The 25,209-nt window shown below is 37.9% G+C and overlaps 1 protein-coding gene and 1 long non-coding RNA gene across 2 annotated transcripts in view; one reads left to right on the top strand and one right to left on the bottom strand.

Annotated features, from left to right (window-relative positions):
* The window catches only part of LOC101411753 (zinc finger protein 420), a 79,108-nt gene extending 61,895 nt beyond the window's left edge, over positions 1 to 17,213 (top strand). The window contains exons 7-8 of the mRNA XM_071209239.1: positions 10,615 to 10,629; positions 16,261 to 17,213. Coding sequence (XP_071065340.1) covers positions 10,615 to 10,629; positions 16,261 to 17,138 — 893 coding nt within the window. The 3' untranslated portion in view covers positions 17,139 to 17,213. The remainder of the gene's footprint in view (positions 1 to 10,614; positions 10,630 to 16,260) is intronic.
* The window catches only part of LOC131274206 (uncharacterized), a 62,575-nt gene that overhangs the window by 20,332 nt on the left and 17,034 nt on the right, over positions 1 to 25,209 (bottom strand). The gene's annotated exons all lie outside the window — the stretch shown is intronic.

Here is a 25,209-nt window from a genome sequence, read left to right on the forward strand (position 1 = left end):
CTTCTGTCTAAATGCTATACCTGTTATTGAAAATTGTGTATTAAAGTCTCCTACTATTAATGTAGAATCATCTATTTCTCCCTTCAAGTCTGTCAGTATTTGCTTCATATATTCATATATTTATATCTATGTCTTTATCTGTATCTTTATGTGTCTTGTTGAACTGATCTCTTTATCAGTATGTAATGACCATCTTTGTCCCTCATAACTATTTTTGATTTAAAGTCTATTTATCTGGGAAACAGACTTGACCCAATGGATAGGGCATCTGTCTACCACATGGGAGGTCCATGGTTCAAACCCCGGGCCTCCTTGACCTGTGTGGAGTTGGCCCACATGCAGTGCTGATGCACACAGGGAGTGCAGTGCCACGCAGGGGTGCCCCGCGTAGGGAAGCCCCATGTGCAAGGAGTGCGCCCCGTAAGGAGAGCCGCCCAGTGCTAAAGAAAGTTCAGCCTGCCCAGGAATGGCACCACACACACACAGAGCGGACACAGCAAGATGACGCAACAAAGACAGACACAGATTCCCATGCCACTGACAACAACAGAAGCTGACAAAGAAGAACGTGCAGCAAATGGACACAGAGAACAGACAACCGGGGGGGGGGGGGCGGAGTGAGAGAAATACATAAAATAAAAATATAAAAAAATAAAAAATAAAAAAATAAAGTCTATTTATCTGATATTTGTATAGCTACTCCAGTTCTCTTTTGGTTACCACTAGCATGGTATATTTTTCCACCTTTTTACTTTCAACCTCTTTGTACCTTTGTATTTAAAGTGTCTTGGAAGTGGACTTGGCCCAGTGGTTAGGGCATCTGTCTACCACATGGGAGGTCCGTGGTTCAAACCCCAGGCCTCCTTGACCCGTGTGGAGCTGGCCTATGCGCAGTGCTGATGCACGCAAGTAGTGCTGTGCCATGCAGAGGTGTCCCCTGCGTAGGGAAGCCCCACGTGCAAGGAGTGCACCCTGTAAGGAGAGCCACCCAGCGTGAAAGAAAGTGCCTCCTGCCCAAGAATGGTGCCGCACACACAGAGAGCTGACACAAGATAATGCAACAAAAAGAACACAGATTCCCGGTGCTGCTGATAAGGATAGAAGCAGTTACAGAAGAACACACAGCAAATGGACACAGAGAGGAGACAACTGGCAGGGTTGGGGGGCAGGGGGGAGAAGGGGAGAGAAATTTTTTAAAAATCTTAAAAAAAATAATAAAGTGTCTTATAGACAGCATATGGATGTATCATGCATTTTTATCCAATCCACCAGTCTTTGCCTTTTAACAGGGGAGTTTAACCTATTGACATTTAAGATAATAATTGAGAAGTAAAGATTTACTTCTGCCATTCAACTGTTTGCTTTCAGCATGTCTTGAATGTTTTTTGTTCCTCACTTACTCGATTACTGCCCTTTTTTGTATTTAGTTGCTTTTTTGTAGTATTTTGATTTTCTTCCTCTTTCCTTTTCTCTGTATTTTAAAATTCATTTTGTTAGTGTTACCTTTGTAATTACAATGAACATCTTAAACTAACAATGACCTAGTTAGACTAGTGCCAATCTAGTTTCTGTAGTATACAACCTCTCTGTACTCTGGTAATCTTTGTCCTGCCTTCTTTATGTTATTGTCCCATATTATACCTTTATACTTTGTGTGCCCATTAGCATAGATGTTAACTATTTTTTGTACATTTGTCTGTTAAGTCATATCGGGGTCACAGTTATAAACAAAAAGAAAGTTAACACAGAATCTTATATTTGCCATGTTTTTACCTTTGCCGAAGTTCTTTATTTTTTCTATAATTTCGAGTTACAGTCTAATGTCTTTTTATTTCAACCTGAAGGAGTCCCTTTTGCATTTCTTGTAGGGCTAGTCTTCTGGTAATTAACTCTTTTCATTTCTATTTATCAGTAAATGTCTTAACGTCTTAATTTCTCCTCTTTTTTTAGCATTGGGCTTTTTTAAAAAAAGATTTATTTATTTATCTCCCTCCCCTGCTGTTTGTGCTTGCTGTCTGCCCTCTGTGTCCATTTGCTGCACATTTTTCTGTGTCTGCTTGTATAACTTTGTTGTGTCATCTTGCCATGCCAGCTCTCTGCAGGCAAAGGGCTGTCAGCTCTCCACAGGCGCGGGCCTTTAGCTCTCTGCAGGTGCAGGCTGTCCTCTCTCTGCTGGTGCAGGCCAGCTTGCCTTCATCATATGGTAGATGGGAGCCCAATCACTTGAGCCACATATGCTTCCCTCTCCTCTATTTTTGAAGGGCAGTTTTGCCAGATGTAGAATTTTTGGTTGACAAAATTTTTTTTTTTTTTAATTTAAGGGTTTTAAATATGTCATCTCACTGTCTTCCTGCCTTCATGGTTTCTGATGAGAAATGTGCTTTTATCTTAGTCTTTTTTTGGGATCCCTTGTATGTGACATTTTCTCCTGCTACTGTCAAAATTCTTTCTTTGTCTTTGAATTTATAATTTTGCAATAATGTCTCTTGGTATAGATTTCTTCGAGTCTCTCTTGCTTGGAGTTCATTGCATTTCCTGAATGTTTATATCCATGTTTTTCATCAGACTTAGGAATTTTTGGCCATTATTTTTTTCAGATATTTCCCTCCACCCATCTTTCTAGGACTCCAGCAATGCCTGTGTTGGTATACTTGATGGTGTCCCACAGGTCCCTCAGGCTCTGTTCATTTTTCTTAAGGTTTTTCCTTCTCCTCACATTGATAATTTCACTTGTCTTCAAGTTTGCTGATTTTTTCTTTCTGCCTATTCACGTTTGCTGTTGAATCTTTCTAGTGAGTTTTTCTTTTCATTTGCTTCCTTTTCCACTCCAAAATTTCTGTTTTTTTAAAATAATGTCTGCCTCTTTAATTTTTTCAGACATCGTTTTCTAATATCCTTTAGTTCTTTGTATATGGATTCATTTAGCTCATTGAACATATTTAAGACTGTTGATTTAAGGTCTTTGACTAATAGTTCCAATGTATGAGTGCCCTCAAGGATGGTTTTTGTCAAACTGTATTTTTCCTTTGAATGGCCCATGCTTTCCTGATTCTTTGTAGTGTTTTTAATTTTTTGTTGAAAACCAATCTGAATATCTCGTTGTTATAACTCTGGAAATCTAGTTTTCCCACTTCTCTGGGATTGCTAGAATTTTTGGTTTTCTCTTGTTGAGAACTGATGCCATCAATATGTGACTTTTTCCAAACTATTTTTGTTCCCAAATGGAGAATGGAAAGAGAAAAGAGAGGAAGAAAAAAGACCCTTATGCTGCTTTGCCAGATGGCAGTTGAAAGAGGGTCACCCTCAGGACCATCCATCCAGGGTTCTGAAGTAAGTAGCTGATCAAAAGCAGTAATCAGGGAAGTGGACTTGGCCTAGTGGTTAGGACGTCCGTCTACCACATGGGAGGTCCGCGGTTCAAACCCCAGGCCTTTTTGACCCGTGTGGAGCTGGCCCATGCGCAGTGCTGATGCGTGCAAGGAGTGCCATGCAGGGGTGTCCCCCGTGTAGGGAAGCCCCACTCACAAGGAGTGTGCCCCGTAAGGAGAGCTGCCCAGCGCGAAAGCACAGCCTGCCCAAGAATGAGCTGTACACATGGAGAGTTGACGCAGCAAGATGATGCAACAAAAAGAAACACAGATTCCCATGCCACTGACAATAACAGAAGCGGACAAAGAAGAACACGCAGCAAAGAGACACAGAGAACAGACAACTGGGGGGAAGGGGAGAGAAATTAAAAAAAAAAAGCAATCAGGGAAGCAGCTGTGGCTCTATCAGTTGGGCTCCCATTTACCATATGGGAGGCCCTGGGTTCGCATCCAGGGCCTCCTTGTGAAGGCAGGCTCACCCGCATGCTGCAGAGAGCCACCGGCCTGCAAGCACTGTGGAGTGCTGCCACCCCACAAGTGCCGTGGTGAGCCAACTCAGCAAGGTGACGCAACAAAAAGGGAGACAAGCAGAAATGCAGAAGAATGCACAGTGAATGGACACAGAGAGCAGACAGCAAGCAAGCCGCAAGGGGGAGTGGAAATAAATAAATAAAAATACAGACACAGAAGAACACACAGCGAATGGACACAAAAAAGCAGACAGCAAGGAAAAAGAAAGCCACAATGGGGGGGATTAAAAAAAAAAAGCAGTCACCAGAGGTTAGACCACCTTGCCCCTGATACTGAAGGACTAGGCTCTTTATAGCCCAACCTGACATCAGCAAGCTGTACCAGGAGCCTAGGTTGTAGTGCTCATAGCTGCCTGCCACGTGGTTGAGAGTGGAGGATGGCAGATGCTGCACAGAAGGCAAATTTTACCAATATTTACCACAATTTACCAGCCTCTTCATCCAAATCTTCCCTGTGTGCTGCAAAGTATCCCACTAGACTCCAGAGTTCCAGAATAATTAATTCATACAGTTCCTGCCATTTTGATACTTGTTCTGGTAGAAGGACCAATTCCTGAAGTTTCTTTCTCTCCTGCAGTCTCTCCCTCATTTTTGTAATGCAGTTTTGCTAGATATATTCCTTATTGACAATTGTTTTGTTTCAACACTTTAAATATTTCCTCCCGCTGCCTTCCTGACTCCACAGTTTCTGACGAGAAATCACCACTTAATCTTATTGAGGCTCCTTTTCACATTATGCTTTGCATTTCTCTTGGAACTCAGAGGCTGAGTGTGGAGGCATGTCTGTCCCTTAAATTTGTATTCTGGTAGTGATATGACTAGCAGATTACTTGAGTGCCAGGAGCTAACAAAAACCAACAAACCAATGCCAAAAAACACCTTTCCCAGTCTGCACATTGGCTCTGTGTAAGCTGGCATTCTTCAGAGCTTAGCCCACTTACCAAAAAGATCAGACCAAGGTGAAAATGCAGGGTGCTGTCTGGTCTTTTCTGTGCATGAGTCTTGTCTTCTTTTACAGGGAACAGAATGCCCGCTCCTCCCCCTAGAAACAGATGTACCCTCCTTCTTATTGCTCAATTGCTTGTCTTAAAGCCAGTAATCCTTTGCCCCAGCTGCTTTGAGTTAATTGTTTTTTACACTGATTTAGCTCTCTGCAAACTGCTTCTGCATACAGGACATGTTCTGGGACAGTGAGCCAGAGACAAGATATCCTGGTTCAGTCCCTCAGGTTCCCAGATAGATAGTGTGGGAGTTACTTTGCTTCCTCCACAACAGGGCCAGGGACCCACACTGAGACCATGGGCTGGCTCCTTACTGACCCCGGGAGAGAGGTGAGGGGCCAGCAAGGGTTCCTTGAGCTTTTCAAGTATTGTTTTCTTGATTCAGTCCTTACTCTGTAACTACAACTCTTTGTTTTCTGGAGCTCAGAGGAAGATGGCTGTGCCAGGTTTTGCTAGTTGTTCAAAGATTCTGTGGGGGAACAGAATGCTCCAGTGTTTCAGTTGCCATCTTGGTTGACCATTACAGAAAGGAGTTCTACCCATCAGTATATTTTAAAGATCCCCTGTGTGATTCTTATATGCAGCAAAGTTTGGGAAATTCTCGTCTATGCTGTTTTTTATCGTTGGGTTTGAGGAGGCCAGTCAGATCCCAAAGGGAAAGAAGGAAGTTCTGGTTTGATGGTTGGGCTGCTTCTCAGCCGAGAAGGAGGGAATGGAGGAAGGAGTATCTACTCTGGGCAGGTCTGAGAAGCCTAGTCTCAGGTCCAGAACAGGCTCCCTGAAGTGGGGACTAATTGGAAACCTTCCTGAAGTGCCTGGGACAGACGCTAGTAGGAGAGCCTCTGCTCTGTGTTGGTCTTTGTGTAGCTGATTTCTCTGGTTTGGGGGAGGACATTTATTTGTCTAAAATATTTCTTACTTCCCCATGTATATGTTTGGGAGTGGTGATACATGTAGGAGTATAGTAATATAGATTTTAAAACTCATTTCAGGAGCTCTAAGGCAATTCTGTTCTCCTGGCTTCATAGTCTTCCCTCAAATCTGGCTTCTGTAGACTCAACTTCTTCAGTAAGTGAACCTTGAAGAAAATTGACCAGTTCTTGCAAGTTGGAAATCATGGCTCACGTAAGTTGGTATTTCTCTCTATTTGAAATTCTGTCAATTTTTCAAGTTATGTAAATATTCTCATTTGTTATTCTGGAATTTCCTAACAGAGCCACATCCTACAGCTGCTCCCCAATCACTCCCATTGCAGTGAGGGACAAAGCCAGGCAACCAAGGCCCCTCTTATGTGCCCTTCTTTTCTCTAACCCATGTCAATGGGTGCATTGACCAAATCATTCAGCATGTCCTATGATTTGTCTCTGTCTAGAGCAAAGAGGTAGCAGAAATGAAGTGCCTAAAGGGAGGTATTTGATCTGAGACTCTCAGAACTGAAGAATACCTGAAAGCAGCACTATGCAAAAGAGATATGATGTAAGCTACGTACGAGATTTTCAATTTTCTAACAGCCACATTAAAAAAGTATAGACAAATATTTAAAGCACATGAATAGTATTAAATGTTTTAGTATTATGTTAAAAAATAAAAAGTTGCAATTAATTTTAATGTTCTACTCAATCTAATATAGCCAAAATATTATCATTTCAACATGTAATCAGTATAAAAATTGAGATATTTTACTTCCTTTTTTTTTTTTCTAAATTCTTCATTATCTGGTGTGTCTTTTATTCTGACGGCACATCTGAATTTGGACAATGTAGTTAAGCTATCGTAGTGGACATGGTAATTTAGAAAGGTTATGTAATCTAAATTCTAAATGTAAAAATACAAATATAAAAGGATGATTAAGTCTAACATCTATGAAATGGGCTATTGTGTAGTAAATTAAAAATAATAAAGTTGCAATAAGGAAAAATGTTGATGATACAACATAATGATGACCTTGAGTTTGGATAAAATTCTTTAATTTTTTACAAACTGTACTTTTTTTTTTTTTGAAAATTTTTTGTCTTTATTCATTTTTTTAATATTATGTTAAAAAAATATGAGGTCCCCATATACCCCCCAACCCCCTCACCCCACTCCTCCCCCCATAGCAACATTCTCCTCCATCATCATGAAGAGACATTCATTGCATTTGGTGAGTACATCTCTGAGCATCGTTGCACCTCATGGTCAATGGTTCACATCATAGCCCACACTCTCCCACGTTCCATCCAGTGGGCCATGGGAGGACATACAATGTCTGGTAATTGTCCCTGCAGCACCACCCAGGATAGCTCCAAGTCCTGAAAGCACCTCCACATCTCATCTCTTCCTTCCATTCCCCACACCCAGCAGCCACCATGGCCACTTTCTCCACACCAATGCTACATTTTCTTTGATTACTAATCACAATAGTTCATGAATACAATATCAGTAAGTCCACTCTAATCCATATTCTATTCCTCCATCCTGTGGACCTTGGATTGGTTGTGTCCACTCCACATCTATATTAAGAGCAGGCTTAGATTCCACATGGATGCTGGATGCAATCCTCCTGCTTTCAGTTGTAGGCACTCTTGGCTCCCTGGTGTGGTGGTTGACCCTCAACTCCATGTTAGCTGAGTGGGGTAAGTCCAATAAACCAGAGTGTAGGAGTTGAAGTCTGTTGAGGCTCAGGGCCTGGCTATCATATGGTCAGTCCAGAGATTCAGATCCCCTGGGTATATATTAAACCCCAGCACCAACTACAATTCTGGTAAAGTAACAGGAAAGGCTTGTGAAAAAAGATCACATTATTGTCTCAATATCTGTAGATCAGTTTCAGTAAATACAGTATGAATATGTAAAAAGATTATTGCTGTGGAAGGGCAAACTCTACTTCTTAAAAACAGATTTTACAATTCATTTGGGGAAAAAATTCATCAATTATCTTTTTTATTCTTAAAGGAAAAGAAAATAGAGTAAATCATGTTTATTGAGAATTTTCTTCAGCAGGCCCATTGCAAGCTGTGTTCTTATGAACAGTATTTCACTTAATTGGGAAATTCTAATAATTACCCAGACATGCCTGGAAATATGTAAAATTAGGTATCCTACAGCACCTAGGAAGTTTTGTCTATAGCAGTGGTGGGCAAACTACAACTCATGAGCCAAATTTAGCCCATGGTCTTTTTTTAGAGCCTGCAAGCTAAGAATGGTTTTTACATTTTAAAAGAATATGTGACAGAGACCATATATGGCAAGACCTTTACAAAATAATTTTGCTGACCCCTGGTCTACATTAATAGAAGTCTTGAAGAACATGTGGATAACTCTGCTTCCTACTGTTACCCTCCCACATCACAGGCTTCCAGCCTATTTATTTACTATATTCCCCCTTCCTGCAGTGAGATCCTTTTTCCATCTTCAAAGTATTTTCTTTAAATTTACAAATAATACATGGGTTTGCCATTTCAGGATTTGGTGATGTTCAGAGATGTGGCTGTGGACTTTTCTCAGGAAGAGTGGGAATGCCTGGACTCATATCAGAGGAATTTGTACAGGGATGTGATATTAGAGAACTATAGCAACCTGGTATCACTGGGTAAGCTTATCTGTCACAAATAATTTAGGAATTCATAGGACTGAATCACAGGACTGCCTTTCTAGAAATTAACTGAACATCTACTTTGTAGTTCAGGAAAAGGCCTTTCTGTTAAGTACCTTCATCTTCCTCCATAATTCAGTGATCTTTGTACCTTCCTCAGTCCTTTTCTGGAATTGCCTCTCTTTAATACCAGCAGGATTTTAATTCTTGGACACGCACAGCAAAACCAATGTCAAATCTGGTTTCATACTGCTGTAGATGATCTATGTCATTTGCTGACCTACCTACAATGAGAATAGCAAGACAAGTGTCTGGCACTATATACCTATTAAAAGTTTATATCATATATATGATGCTGGGTTAAATCAAGAGTTTGTTAAAACTCAAGTGGACACATTCAATTTCCTACACAGATATTTTATCATTTAACTGCATTGTGATTAAAAGTTTAAAATCCATGAACTTCATATATAACATTGGTGAATTTTCTGGGAAGAAATGAAATATCTTCCTCTTAGCAAATTATATTTAAAAAATAGCAAGAGTTGTACCTAATACGCATATAGAGTGCTTACTATTTAACAGGCAGTCATCTAAGCACTTTATGTATATTAAATCAAACCTCATAATAATGCCATGAGGTAGATATTATTGTCAATTCCTTTTCACAATTGAGAAAACTGAGGCACAGAAACATTAAATTATTTGTCCTAGTAACCCAGGTGACAAGTGGCAGATTTTGAAACCAATGCTCTTAACCATTACTTCTTCCCGAAAGATAGTATGTTTGAGTTTACATTAAGACCATATCCCTGTCTCTGTTATTACTTCTGATCCTGAAGTAACTCTAATATGAATGTTTTTCAATCCTGTCACCCTTCTTTGTTCTAAAGGCTTGATTAAGTAAATTCCTTTTTTCTTTATCATGCTCTATTATTTTCTTTCCAGCAGGATGTTCCATTTCTAAGCCAGATGTAGTGACGTTACTGGAGCAAGGAAAAGAGCCCTGGATGGTTATGAGTGATGGGGAAAGAAGATGGAGCCTGGGTAAGTGCTAATCAGGCAGAGAAAAGCCATCATGGCATGGCATAGCCCTGCTGGTCAGGGAGGAGTCACACCCCTTAGATATTATTGGTGATAAAAAGACCTGGGAAGAAAATGTGAATCTTTTCAGTATGAGCCACCAAAGAAATTTCATCGCTACTTCCTACTTGTCTTTGTTTCTTTTCTCTCATATTTCTTTCCCATTTCAGTAGGGGAAAGCTTTCTTCCCCAACCATTTTACCTGTATTTCAGATCTACTTCCTTTCTTGCTTATCTTTTGTTTTTCAACTTTTATGTATGTATTTCTTCATCGCCCTCTTCTCATGGAGTTATAGTTAGTAGGCGAGTCATATGGCAAATAAGTAAACAAATATTTGGCTTACTAAATATCACAAAGTGACTAAGTGCTATGAAGAAAAGTAAATAGAGTAAGAATACAGAGAATTATGATGGGTGAATGGGGTAATTTAGATTGGGTGGTCATGTGAGAGGAGCCAATTTAAAGATGCTCCCATTGGCCAAAGATGAGACCAGTTGAACACCAATATACATAACCGTCTTGCATTAAAACACATATAATATGCTTAAATCTGTAAAGTCTTTAATGATACTAAAAGCAAATTGTTCACTATTGGAAGCTCCTATGGAACTAACTTATTTGGAAAATGTATTTTTAAAGAAAAAGAAGCATTTATCCTGCCTTGCCTAAAATAACTGTACTAATACCTAGTACAGAGCGAGACATTTCTCTTAATAAAAGTATTTAGCAAATAAATGAAGAAGGAATGATAGAGTTAGAATATTACCGTTTTGGAACTCATAATGACTAGAACTCGGTATTGAACATCAATGCCAGTAGCAGCACAGAAATACAGAAAATAAGACACTATTTCTTCTAATGAAAGAACATGATATCATGTATGAAGTAAATTTGCTGATAAAATTGGTCCTAAATCTGATCACGTTTTAGAGCCAACTACCAATTTATGGGAAGAAGATAGAGGAACATGTTCTACTAGTCCTTGGAAACTCAGTAAGCAAAATTCAAGCTATGGGAAACTAGGACAAAAAATAGTTTTTCAACATAAAAAGGCAAGGGAAATCAAAAGATAGTAGAAGAATCTATGGTTTAAAAAGAGACAAAAAGCATGGTAGGCAGTGCACTCTGTATGGGCTTTATTTTAAAAAGTTTTTAAATTTTATGCATGAGATCGTTGAAAATTTGAAAACTCATTTTTTATATTAAAGAATTACTTCCTTTTTTTTAGATTTGAATAGTATCATATTTATGATTTTTTAAAAAGATTTATTTATTTCTCCCCACCCCCACATTGTTTACACTTGCTGTGTCTGTTTGTCTTCCTTGCTTCTTTTAGGAGGAATTGGGAAGTGAACCCAGGACCTCTGATGTGGGAGGGAGGTACCTAATCACTTGAGCCACCTGTTTCCTGCTTTGTTATCTCTCTCATGTTTTTCTTTTTGTGCTCTTGTTGCATCATCATGTTGCATCAACTTGCTGCACCTACCCATTGCGTCAGCTCACTCCTGCTTGTCTCAGGAGGAATTGGGAACCTCTGCTCCCTGCTTTTTTTTGTGTCTCTCATCATGTTTTTTCTTCTTGTGTCTTTTGTTGCATTATCTTGTTGCGTCAGCCCATCGTGTCAGCTCACTGTCTTCTTTAGAAGGCACCAGGAATCAAACCAGGGACCTCCCATGTGGTGAGTGGGAGTTCAATCCCTTGAGGCACATCTGCTTCCCATATTTATGTTTTTTAAAAATAGAGATAAATGCTGAAATAAGTACATATTAAATTATATGTGTCTGGGATTTGCTTAAAAATATTGTGAGGAGACTAGATTGAAGTCTGTATAGGCCAAGACTGACCATGGAATATACATGTTTGTTTTGTAAATTTACAACTTTTATTATATACTATTGTTTATATATGTTCATATATGAACGATATATTTCAATAAAATTTTATTTAAACGATTGGCCATGGATTGATGGTAGGGCTCTGTGATATTATACTGTTCTGTCTAGTTTTGTGTATGTGAGAAATGCTCTGTAAGTTTTTTGTTTTTAATTCATTGGAAGATTGAAGAAAAAGAAAATGGAAGGTGAGGCAATGGTGAAAATAAGTATATACAAGTTTTTTGAGGAATTGTGCTGTAAAAGGGAAGCAAATATATATGGGTTACAGGGAACGTATTTTAAGATATGAGGTATTAGTGAATGTTTGTAGGCTGAAGGGAATAATTTCAAAGGAAGGAAAGTTGATGGAGTAGAGAGCGGATAATTTTATAAGCAGTGACCTTCAGTAGAGGGTAAAAATAGGACCCAATACATGAAGGAAACCATGCCTATGGTATAGACACAGACACAGGGTGATTGGATATTGTAGTGAAGAGGAGAATACATGTTTTTCTTGTAATTGCTTCTGATTTCTTGGTGAAGTAAGTACGATTATCAGTAGAATATGAGGATTATTCAGTTTTCCATTGGAATTCAGTATGAATTATTCAGTATGTGGTTAGTTTTGATTCTCAGAAGGGCAATTTTGTGGTCATAGGGTTTTGACATTTTCATATCTCTTGATACATTAACTCTGTTGTTAATTTAACTAGAACGTTCTTGTTCATAAATACTCTCCATCCCGTATGTCTTATATCAGCAAAAGATGATAAAAGAAATAATAACCTCAGGAAACAAAGTACTTTTATGACCAGGTAATCAGTTTCTTATTTTCTCTTCAGTTACATCTGATACATGCAAAGGGCAATCTCATTTCTCTTTTTATACTGATCAAAGATAGGCTAATTTTTTTTTTTTCATATTAGCAGTGTTTAATAGAATTCTTTTTATTCAATAGAATCTAAACTAATACTTTATTAACATTACATGTATTACTACATGCATTTCTTAAAAGTTAGATTATTAAAATCTCCAACCAGAGGCCAATCTTCTGATGTTTGGCCAGTCCTTTCCTTTCAGTATAGGTCCATCATCATTCTTTCTTGACAAAATCACAAATATAATGTATAAGCTATTATTTCCAGTTTCAGTTTCTTTAAAGAGGAACAATAACCTAAAGATATTTTTGAAGCAATCTGAGTGTTGAATTCCCCTGGATTTTTTTATATCTCCCATCAATCTTTTACTATTTTTCCCCCGTCCTACTTTCACAAAGTAGCATTTAAAGCCAGGACTTCCAAAGCTTTCAACCTAGTTTTCATAGAAGTGATTGTCTTTAAACATTAGTAATTTTAGTTGCTTCCAGGGATAAGAACTCGTATGAACAAATTTGGGAGCAAACCTGGCTGGCTCTTTGGTAAGCAAACAGCTTAACCGTATATACTACAGAATGGCCTAGATGAGAATGTTCAATATGCCAAGCTTTTATTCTGGCATGCCACTTAAATGAGGGCCATATATGAGAATCTCAGTTTTACTATACCCTCATTGGGAATATGTGTGCGTTTTTGGTTTTGTTTTATGAAAACCTTCAAATTTTATAGGGTATGTTTTGTAACTTCTAATTTATTATTAATTAATATGGATATTTTACTCAAGTTTGTTTATGCTTATATTTATTTAGTGCATTCTCTGCTCACTTTCTTTATTCTTTTACTTTTTTATTGTTTAATATTTTTTTTTAAGATTTATTTATTTCTCTCCCCTTCCCCCCGCTGACCCTGCTTGTCTGTTCTGTGTCTATTTGCTGCATCTTCTTTTGTCCGCTTCTGTTGTTGTCAGCGGTGTGGGAATCTGTGTTTCTTTTTGTTGGGTCATCTTGCTGTGTCAGCTCTCCCTGTGTGCGGCGCCATTCCTGGGCAGGCTGCACTTCCTTTCGCGCTGGGCGACTCTCCTTATGGGGCGCACTCCTTGCGCGGGGGGCTCCCCTACGTGGGGGACACCCCTGCGTGGCACAGCATTCCTTGTGCGCATCAGCACTGCACATGGGCCAGCTCCACACGGGTCAAGGAGGCCCAGGGTTTGAACCGCGGACCTCCCATGTGGTAGACAGATGCCCTAACCACTGGGCCAAGTCCGCTGCCTGTTTAGTATTTCTTATGCCAATTTCTGTTGGCTTTTATGTTGTGAAACATACTTTTTCACCTTTTTTACAAATGTTTGGCCTTGTTTTGATTTTATCTGTGAACTTCCTTTTAATCGTTTTTAATTTTCAAGTAAATACTTTGAAATTATTACCTCATAAGGTTTGTCAGAACTTTATAACTGCCTACTTGTTTGTTATTATAATTTAACTAAATGGTGGCCATTTTACACAATCATTTATCTTATTTGTTCTATTGACGCCCTAAATTTACTTTTTCCCAAAAATTCTTACAAAATTGCTAGTTTCTTATTGCTTCTTTGGGTAGAGAGACAGACTAAAGGACAGGGAGAAGGAGACAGAATACATAGCAATATTTCTATGAGATTTCATAGCAGTATTTTCGTTTGTCTTGATTTTAGGAAGTACTGGGGATTGAACCCAGACTTCATACATGGGAATCAGATGCTCAACTGCTTAAGCTACATCCGCTTCCCCATAGCAGTATTTTCTATGCCATTTATATAACTGTCTCTGCTCACACTTTATCCACACTGAATAAATGGTTGTTGCCTTTTTAATATTTCCTTTTTTCTTTTTGGTAATTTACTGAAGTATAATTGTACATACAAAAAATACTTAAATCATTAAGTGAATGTCCACACAGCTGTCATCCATGCAGATACAAAAATATAGTTTTAACAGAATATAAGAAGCCTGCTCCTGACTTCTTCCAGTCATTCCTTTTCATCAAAATTAACTACTATCCTGACTTTCGATACGCATAGATTAATTTTACCTTTTTTGAGCCTTATAAAAATAGAGTCATACATATTCTTTTATTTCTGGCTTTGTTTACTCACCGTTATGTTTATGCTATTGATTCATGTTGTTGTGTATAGTTGTAGATTGTTCATTCTCATTACTGGATAGTATTGCAATGTGCCAATATGCCAAGGAATGCCAAGTGTTGCCCCAAAACACCAGAAGGTAGAAGAGTCAACGAAAGATTCTTCCTTAACAGGTTTCAGAGGGAACATAGCCCTGCTGACAGCGATTTTGGACTTGTAGCCTATAGAACTGTGAGATAATAAATCTACCTCCAGTTTGTAATACTTTATTACAGCAGCCATAGGAAACTAATATAGATATAAAATAGATCAAGTTAGTAGGAAAGGGTTTTCTGTTTTTGGTTGTTTTATTGTTTGTTTTTGCTTTTAACAAGATATCTGAGGGATGAAAAGGAAGTCAGCCAGGGAGAGAACCCAAGTCAGAAGATTCCTGGGAGAATTAAGAGCCTGTAGAAAGTTCTAAGAAATGGAAAGACTGTGATGTGTTCTAGGAGCTGAAAGGAGGCAAGTGTGATAGGGAAATAGGGAGCAAAGGGGACAGTGACTTGAGATTCTATCTTATAGTTAAGCAGAAGCCATGTTATCAATGGTAAGTGATTGTACTTTATTATAATTGAAAAGAGAAATCATTAAAAACTTTAAGTAGAGATTCTTAAGCATTAATCTGCATCAAAATATCTAGTGTTAAAAATAAAGATGCTGAGTGCCAACTCCTGTAGATAGTTAAGTGGTCTGTGTATGTGCCTAAACAAGAAAATTTGTAGTAACCTCACCAGGTAATTCCAATCCATACCTATCATTTAAAACTACTCTTCTTCTGGCGGTGGACTTGGCCCAGTGGTTAGGACGTCCGTCTACCACATGGGAGATCCATGGTTCAAACCCCAGGCCTCCTTGACCCGTGTGGAGCTGGCCCATGCGCAGTGCTGATGCGCGCAAGGAGTGCCGTGCCATGCAGGGGTGTCCCCCGCATAGGGGAGCCCCCCGCACAAGGAGTGCGCCCCATAAGGAGAGCCGCCCAGCGCAAAAGAAAGTGCAGCCTGCCCAGGAATGGTGCCACCCACACGGAGAAGTGACACAACAAGATGACGCAACAAAAAGAAACACAGATTCCTGTGCTGCTGACAACAGAAGCAGACAAAGAAGATGCAGCAAATAGACACAGAGAACAGACAACCGGGCAGGGCGGGGAGGGGAGAGAAATAAATAAATAAATCTTAAAAAATAAAAAACTACTCTTCTAACCTATTTCCCTAACTTCCATCATTATGAACTCATCATTTTCTCTATCTATTTACTTTTTCTAGAACAGGAAAATATGTGTTTGTCTTCTTGTTTTCTTTCAGATTTGGAGTCCACTTATGACACTAAGAAGTTACTTCAAGGAAAGGATATTTATGAAATGAATTTATCTCAGTGGGAGATAATGGAAAGAATTAAAAGTCATGGCCTTGAAGACTCTTTTTCCAGAAAAGATGATGAATGTAAAAACAAATTTGAGGGACAAGAAGGTCCTCAAGCTGGATATTTCAAGCAAATGAAAAGCATCTCTGAGAAAATACCCACTTACAAAAAACTCCCATCTCTTACTCTATATCAGACAGCTCATAATAGAGAGAAACCCTATGAATGTGAGGAATGTGGGAAGGCTTTTAGGGTACGCCAACAACTTACTTTCCATCAGAGAATTCATACTGGTGAGAAACCATATGAATGTAAAGAATGTGGAAAAGCTTTTCGACAGTGTGCACATCTTAGTCGACATCAGAGAATTCATACATCTGACAAACTCTATGAATGTAAAAAATGTGATAAGATCTTTATATGTGGTTCAGACCTCCGTGTACATCAGAGAATCCACATTGGTGAGAAGCCCTATGAATGTAAGGAATGTGGGAAGGCCTTCAGAGTGCGAGGACAACTTAATCTCCATCAAAGGATTCATACTGGTGAGAAACCGTATGAATGTAAAGAATGTGGGAAGACCTTTAGACAGTATGCACACCTTACTCGACACCAGAGACTTAATATTGCTGACAAGTGCTATGAATGTAAGGAATGTGGGCAGGCTTTCCTGTGTAGTACAGGACTTAGAATACATCACAAACTTCATACTGGTGAAAAGCCTTATGACTGTAAGGAATGCGGGAAAGCCTTTAGAGTGCGGCAACAACTTACTCTCCATCAGAGAATTCATACTGGTGAAAAACCCTATGATTGTAAGGAATGCGGGAAGACCTTTAGTCGTGGTTATCATCTAACTCTGCATCAGAGAATTCATACTGGTGAGAAACCTTACGAATGTAAGGAGTGTAAGAAGTTTTTTCGTCGTTACTCAGAACTTATTTCACATCAGGGTATTCATATTGGAGAAAAACCCTATGAATGTAAGGAATGCGGGAAGGCCTTTCGACTGTTCTCACAACTTACTCAACATCAGAGTATTCATTTTGGTGAGAAACCTTATAAATGTAAGGAATGTGAGAAGACTTTTAGACTGCTCTCACAACTTACTCAGCATCAGAGTATTCATACTGGTGAGAAACCCTATGACTGTAAGGAATGTGGAAAGGCCTTTAGACTTCATTCATCTCTCATTCAACATCACAGAATTCACTCTGGTGAGAAACCATACAAATGTAAGGAATGTAAGAAGGCATTTAGACAACATTCACACCTTACTTACCATCAGAGAATTCATAATGTAATTTAATAACTATAAGAAAGCCTTCCATTGTAAAATGTATGTTAAGGAGCATTAGAAAATAAAATTCTAGAGGAAAGTTTTTGAATGTGTTAATCTCTTTTGCTTTGTGCTCACAATTAACTCAGCTTAAGAGATTTTATTCAAAGGAAAGACTATATTAATGCATGTATGAAGTCTTCCATCATCAATCAAACCATGTTAAACTTTAAGAAACTCATTCTAGAAAAGAACTCTATTAAGGGAGTGAATGTGAAAAAGCTTTTAATCTAAACTATCATCATCTCTGGTCTTCCTTCTGTGCAGTATGCCTCTGGAGGTCACCAGGGTACCAACACATTCTGAAAATTGATAAATAAAAGGAAAGAAATATTTAGCCTCCAGTCCCTGTGTAAACTATATATCAGAGCAACCAGAAGTTGATGATTGAAAGTTATTCTTTATTAGATAATCCCAGCTAATGAATGTAGGAAAAAATTATAGAATTAGAAGAATCTCATTTTGTCATACATAGTGAAATAATGGATCTAGGTATGATTCTCAGTGGATGTTAAAATCATTAGGTGAAAGATTGACAGGAGCTTTATAATGAATAAATAGATCAGGCTGACAACATCTGAACCCATTGGTGAACTTTATCCTCACCAAAAGTGAAAAAAAAAGTATCTTGTAATGTGATACAATAAGACATAAGTATCTTGTCAAATACTGAGCCTGACTCTAACCCTAAAGAGCTAACTTGCAGCATAGAGAAGATTCAGGGGGAAAAGAACAAATTATATGCTAAAACAAGAAGCAATTCAATCCAAAATGTGGGTAGTTCTACAAGAAAACCCAGATTCTCAATGTTGTTGACAAAAGGGAAGGTATTCCCTTTTTCTCTTTTAAAAGAGATAAGAGATGAACCAATCAAATGCAGTGAATTCATGGTTCTTTAGATCATGAGTTGAACAAACCTGTAAAAACATTTTTATGACAATTAGGAAAATGGGAATGTTGACTGAGTATTAGAGATGATATTAAGAAATTGTGTTAGGTGTTAATGACATTGTGGTTATACAAAAATGTCTTTATTAGAAATAAATTCTGAAGTTTATACAAATGAGATGGTATGATGTCTGGGATTTTCTGAAAATGCTCATGCAGAAAGAAGATTAATAGTTTGAATTTGGCAAAATGATGGTGACCTGTGTCTTACATTCATGTGTATTGTTGTTATTGTTGCTAGTCTCTCTACTTTTGTGTATTTGGAATTTTCCATGATGTTTTTTTAAAAGTTAATGATGAAATTATAACCAGTTTGAAGTGAATGATTTGCAAGAGTCTACATATAATAGTGTGAGGATTTTGCCAAAGTTCTACACATACACTGTAATGCATTCAGGAAACTAAGATTGAGGATCCAGACTTGGTCTAGTTTCACCCCTCTCTCTCCAAATCTACTTATAGTGTCTGAAACATAGAAAGGTACCTCGTAATTATTTTGAACAAATGAGTGAAAGAAAGCAGGTAATACAACTAAATGTGGAAATTCATGGAATAGACCTGAACTGTCTAAAATGGCAGTCACTAGTGACGTGTTGAGCACTGGATTGGAGCTCTTGAGCATTTGAAATGCGGTCATCCAAATTGAAATGATGTAAATATAAAATACAAGATATTGAAGAATCTTAAAGAATCAAAATCTTAATTCAAAATGTCAGTAATTTTTCATGTGGAGTACATATTTTGGATGTATTGGTTCAAATAAAATACACTTAAATCAATGTCACTTTTTTTAATGTGACTGTTGGAAAATTTAAAATGATATATGTGGCTAACATACTTCCATAGTCAGCATTGGTATAAACAATAAGAAAACAATAGACTCTAGCCAAACGTGTTTCCTTTTGAAAGGGGATCAGTATAGTTAAGACCTTGGCAGTTTTGCCCAAGGAATGCAAATAAGATGACACAGTTACAACAATATGAATGATAAGGTGACATGGATTCTTATAACTTATTGTATTATGCATATGTAATGTGTATGTGTATATAGTGAGAATATGTTATACACACTGTACCTATATTAAAATATAGACATTTTAAATGAATTATTTTCTAGGAAAATATAAATTATCAAAATTACCTCAAGATTCTGAAGAAATCTTGAGTAGACCAATAAAAAAATGAAAAAAAATTAAAGACTATTATTATAGAAGATAGCCCTACTGAAAAAATACACGTACAATCTGATTTTTTAGAAATAAAAACTTTAAAGGATCGATAATTCCTAACTTGTTCTACTATATTCCACAAGGCTAGCCTAAAAATGATTATAAAACTATATGAAGAGAGTCCATAAAAACAAAATCTAAAGGTTTCGTTTCTAAAGATGAATCCTATAATGCTATTATCTACTAAGAAATTATATCCAACAGTCTATTTAAATGAAGTATAGAATTGAAAGTCTTTTATGTGGGATATATGGGCCCAATCCATTCTGGTTTAATTATACAGCTAGATTTTAAATATTACCTTCAGAACATCGTAACGGTAGTAAAAGAGATATGATCCAGCACTAATATTTTCCTTTTTTTAAAAAAGATTTTTATTTCTCTCCCCTTTTCCCCTGCCCCGCCCCAGTTGTCTGTTCTCTGTGTCCATTCACTGTGTGTTCTTCTGTGTCCACTTCTCTTCTTGTCAGTGGCACTGGGAATCTGTGACTCTCTTTTTTGTTGTGTCATCTTGCTGCATCAGCTCTCCGTGTGTGCAGTGCCACTCCCGGGCTAGCTGAACTTTCTTTTGCGCTGGGTGGCTCTCCTTAAGGAGCACACTCCTTGTGCATGGGGCTCCCCTACGTGGGGGACACACCTGCGTGGCACAGCACTCCTTGTGCATGTCAGCACTGCACGTGGGCCAGCTCCACACAGGTCAAGGAGGCCCTGGGTTTGAACTGTGGACCTCCCATGTGGTAGGCGGACGCTCTATCTGTCAAGCCAAGTCTGCTTCCCACCAATATTGTCTTGATTCTTTATTTTTTACTTTATATATCTTTAAGAAGGAAATGAATTATACATAGGCAAAATTATAATACAGTACTTCAAAATAATTATTTTCTTAAGGACTGAAAATTTATGAATCATAACTCATGCATTGTCAGACACATTGATTTCGTTGTAGTTATCCATTATGAACTACATTTCTCCCCCGGCTAAGGCTGAGGAACCATGATAGTGGATTATATTATACATGATTGATCTTTTGATTTTTTAAAAAAGCAAACAATATGGAATCAAATTTAAGTGTGTTTCTGCTCCCACATGGCACATTTGCACATTGAAATCTGGAGAGGACACACAACCCAACATTTCTCAAGTGGAATACTTGATAGTACTTGAAACCATTTCCCAAGAAAAACAAGTATTTGATGCTACTTTTAAAAAGTGTCAGTGGTCAAATGAATATAATCACTGCATACTAAAATGAATCCACTTTTTAGAAAATAAATCTATACGCCAATCAAAAGGATGAAGTAATGAGAATTTGTTTGACTTTATTTAACCTAGTGTATCTCAAGCATATTTTACCATGGAACTTTCACTCCTGATGCTTATGTTTGGAATAGGAACCCATTTTAGCAGATGGTGTCAGAACCAAAATAGGTGGATACAAACATGGAAATTTCAAATCTTATGCCAGGGGTTAGCTATGTTAGTGAGTGGATGCAAAGTATGTTTCCTTGAATGTGATATCATGTTTCCAAATATTGCACTGATTCTTTTCTGCAGAATGAAAATTCCCTAAAGAAATCCTGTACTGTAATAAGAATAAGCAAGCTGCAACTATGTGCAACAACACAGATGAATCTCAAATACAATTTTGAGCAAAAGAAGATAAACTGTATGGTTTCATTTATATAAACTACAAACCTGATAGAATTTTTGTATGTAGTTTGAAGTCACGAATAGTGGTTAATGGGGGAGTGGGGGGAGGGGTTAGTGATGGAAAGAGCATTGGGTTTCTGGGGATGCTAGTGATGTGTGGATTGACTTTGGTTAATTCAGTTTGTGGAAATCCATCAATATATACATCTATATGTGCACCTTATGTTAGATTACAATTAAAAATTTTAAAGAACTTTTGGAAAGAATGAGGTCATAAATATAATTCAAATTCTAATGTTAGGAAGCAGACTTGGCCCAGTGGTTAGGACGTCCGTCTACCACATGGGAGATACGCGGTTCAAACCCCAGGCCTCCTTGACCCATGTGGAGCTGGCCCATGCACAGTGCTGATGCACGCAAGAAGTGCCCTGCCATGCAGGGGTTTCCCCCATGTAGGGGAGCCCCATGTGCAAGGAGTGTGCCCCATAAGGAGAGCTGCCCAGCGTAAAAGAAAGTTCAGCCTGCCCAGGAATGGCGCCACACACACGGAGAGCTGAAACAGCAAGATGACGCAAGAAAAAGAAACACAGATTCCCGTGCTGCTGACAACAACAGAAGCAGACAAAGAAGAATACACAGCAAATAGATACAGAGAACAGACAACTGCGGTGGAGGATGGGGGGAGGGAAATAAATAAATCTTTAAAAAAAATTCTAATGTAATATATGATTTTAACTTTTTATCATTTTTCTCTTACATAGAAATCTTGGTTTCTATCAATGCAATCATTTATTTGCTGTACTCTATAAGAAGTATAAGATAGTTGCAAAAATAATTGAATGATGTTTAAGGTTACCTTACATCCGTTATCTACCCTTAAATAATTCACTAAGAATGTAGTCAAAACATTTAAGTCTGACCAACTTGATACCAGTTAGATTAATTTGTTTCTGTTTATTTTCATTGTTTAAAGTGTGCTATTTTTATTTCTGATTTTACTGTTTGAAAATGTAACACATTTTCAAAATGAAGACATTAACACAAAGTAAAGGATGATTGAGCGAAGTTTTGCAGCAACCTGTCCCATCCATGCTGTTGCATCAATTTCTCTTTAAAAGCCCATATTATTCCTGTTTGCCTTTACTTTCCAGTAGTTCTTTTTGAGAAAGACAATACATGTTATGGTGTAACAGACCATCCCACAATCTAGTGACATATGACAATAACCATTTTATTATACTTATGAATTCTGTTGGTCAAAGTTCAGACAGAGCACAGCAGAGATGGCTTGTTTCTACTCTATGATGTCTGGGGTCTCTGCTGGAATAACATCTAGGGCTGGAATTTCTACTTCCAGTATGCTTCTTTGCTGTCATGACTGATGTTTGCACTATTGTAGAATTTGAGAGAGGTTCAATTATTTGTGTATAGAAAGGCCAGGACTCGGGAATGATTTTGAGAAGGGAAAATGGTTTATTGATGGCCAGCCGGACTCAGGAGCTTTCTGTTGCAAACCCGAGCCCCGAACAAGAACTTTGAGTTCTTTTTATACAGAGGAAGGGCTATATCGTTCTTTGTTTCAGTGCTCAATAGGTTTGAATTAGCATATATATCTTCCACATCCTAGGTAAACTTTGAGCATGGACTTAATACATTTTAGATAAGCTTTTAGCACATTTGGTTTGCATTTTCCCTGAATATTTAAAGTTTATAGAGTTTGCATTGCTAAACTGTTTCTCCAGGACTGGTGTCGTTGCCGTGGTCACCACAGGCAGGACTGCAGCCTCTTACCATCCCACACCCACAAGTCAGGACAGACAGCTTAGGTTAAGGTTATCTTTAAAGAGACAAAGAGCCTCCCACCCATAGCCCACATCAGCACTGGAATGACATGAAATCTAATCTCTGGTGAAATTGTCAACAGGAACACCTACATGGTCCCTCCATTTGTCTTAGGACTCTCACAGCATGATTGTTGGTTCCAAGGTGAACACCTTGAGAGCAAGCATTCCAAGAGAACCAGGTGAAGGCCACAAGGCCTTTTCTGACCTAGCTGTGGAAATAATGCAGCATTACTTCCATTGAATTTTATTGGTTACAATTAAGACATAAATCCTGCACAAATTAAGGGAAAGGAATTTGATTCCATCTCTTGATGGAAATGTGGTAAGATCACATTGTAGAACAGCACATGGGATGTGAAATATGTTGCCTCCATCTTTGAAAAAATAGTGTGCCCCATTTTGCTTTCTGACCATAATTCAAATCCCACTCACATCCAAGACATGCTCATGCCCTTGTCTAAAACTTGCAAAGTCATCCTATTACAGTATCATAATTCCAGGACCTCATCACCTAAACCAAGTCTAGGAGCAGTTGAGGTGTCTTAGATATGGTTTCTTGGATACAGCACTTTGAGTATGGTTCCCAGTCTGAAGTTCTGTGAACTAAAGAGTCAGCTATCTGCCCTGGACAGCCCCATACCCAGTGGTGAGATAGGTTCAGAATAACGGCAATAAATATTCAGCTTCGAAAAGTGGATGGGGAAGGGGTTAAAGGAAGTAACAGGTTCATAATAATTCTGAAACTCAGCCAGGTACACATCACTAGTGTCTTGATTAGAGTTCCCTGGAAATGATTTTCTATAGGGCTTTTACTCTGCCATCTGGTCTCTTGGTTCTGACGTCTTGAGTCAAGCTGTTGTTTTTTGTTTGTTTTTATTTTTTCCATAAAAGGACCCTGTATTTACAACTGAATAGTTTTCTCAGACTGCTTTAGCCTTAGATGTTTGGGGATCCAAAGATTCCTTTACACTTTGTACTATTTCTGACCCCTTTAGTTCAAACCTACAGTACTTCAACTAGTACAATTCTGAGTACTGCCTGAGTTTCCTATGAATTTTATTAGGGCTCACCCAGACAAAAAACACAGGTTTTTCTCTGAATTGGGCTCCCCAAGAGGTTACTGTTGGGAATTTACCTTGAGATTCTTTGAAGGCCTGCTGTTTTGCAGAAAGGATAATAAATGTTGGCTTTGTCTTTACAGTGATGTCATGTTTTCATGACAGCATCCTAAATTGCTATTTCCCCCTTAGGCCAGGGGTTCTTAACCTTTTTTGTTCCTCAGACCCCTTTGCCAGTCAGGTGAAAACTACAGACCCCTTACTAAGTCCACTCTATACTGTGTATTATTTAATAAATATATCCTCACCAACACGTCCCCAAAAGAATAATGTTTTTTTTAATTTAAATTCAAGCTCACAGACCCCTTGTTAAGAACCCCTGCCTTAGGCTCTTTTTAACTTTAACAATCCTTTGCTAACTGGAAAGACCATCCTGGAAACTGCTATACTGTTGCTATGATGGATTACAGTCATGGAATTTTCAAATATTGAACGAGCCTGCAATCCTGGAATAAATCCAACTTATATGTAGTATATACTTTTAAAATTATATTGCTGAATATGATTTGCTAATATCTTGAGGATTTTTTCATCTACGTTTATGAGGGATACTGTAGCTTACTTTCTTTGTACTTGTCTTTGTCTGGTTATGGTATCAGGGTAATGGTCGCCTCATAAAATGAATTTGGAAGTATTTTCTCCTTTTCATTTCTGGAATTGGTTGTGTAGAATTGTTAATTATTTTTTAAATGTTTCATAAAATTCTCCAGTGAATCCATTTGGGCCTAGATATAGTTCTTTCTGAAGCTTTTAAATCATGGATTCAATAGTAAGCAATAATTCATATTATTCATTTCATCTTGAATGAGTTTTGATAGCTTTGGTTTTTTGAAGACTTTGTCTTTTTCACCTAAGCATCATATTTATGTGTGTACAGTTGTTTGTAGTATCCTTTTATTATCCTTATACTATTTGTTGGGTATATAGTGATATTTGCTCTTTTATCCTGAATTGGTGATTCGCATCCCTTCTCTTTGTCAGTTTTGCTAAAGGTTTATCAATTGTATTGATTGATACTTCAAAGAGCCAGTTTGTGGTTCAACGGATTTTCTGTATTGTTTTTATGTTATTTATTTTATTGATTTCTACTCTTGATTATTTGCTTCCTTCTGCTTGCTTTGATTTTATTTTGCTCTTCTTTTGCTGGATTCTTAAGGTGGACACTTAAATGATTGAGAAGTCCTTTCGTCTTTTACAATGGGAGCATTTGTTGGTATAAATTTCATAAGACCTACGACTTTACTGTCAGCCT

The sequence above is a fragment of the Dasypus novemcinctus genome, chromosome 18 (genome assembly GCF_030445035.2).
Source record: "Dasypus novemcinctus isolate mDasNov1 chromosome 18, mDasNov1.1.hap2, whole genome shotgun sequence".
Taxonomy (NCBI): Eukaryota; Metazoa; Chordata; class Mammalia; order Cingulata; family Dasypodidae; genus Dasypus; species Dasypus novemcinctus.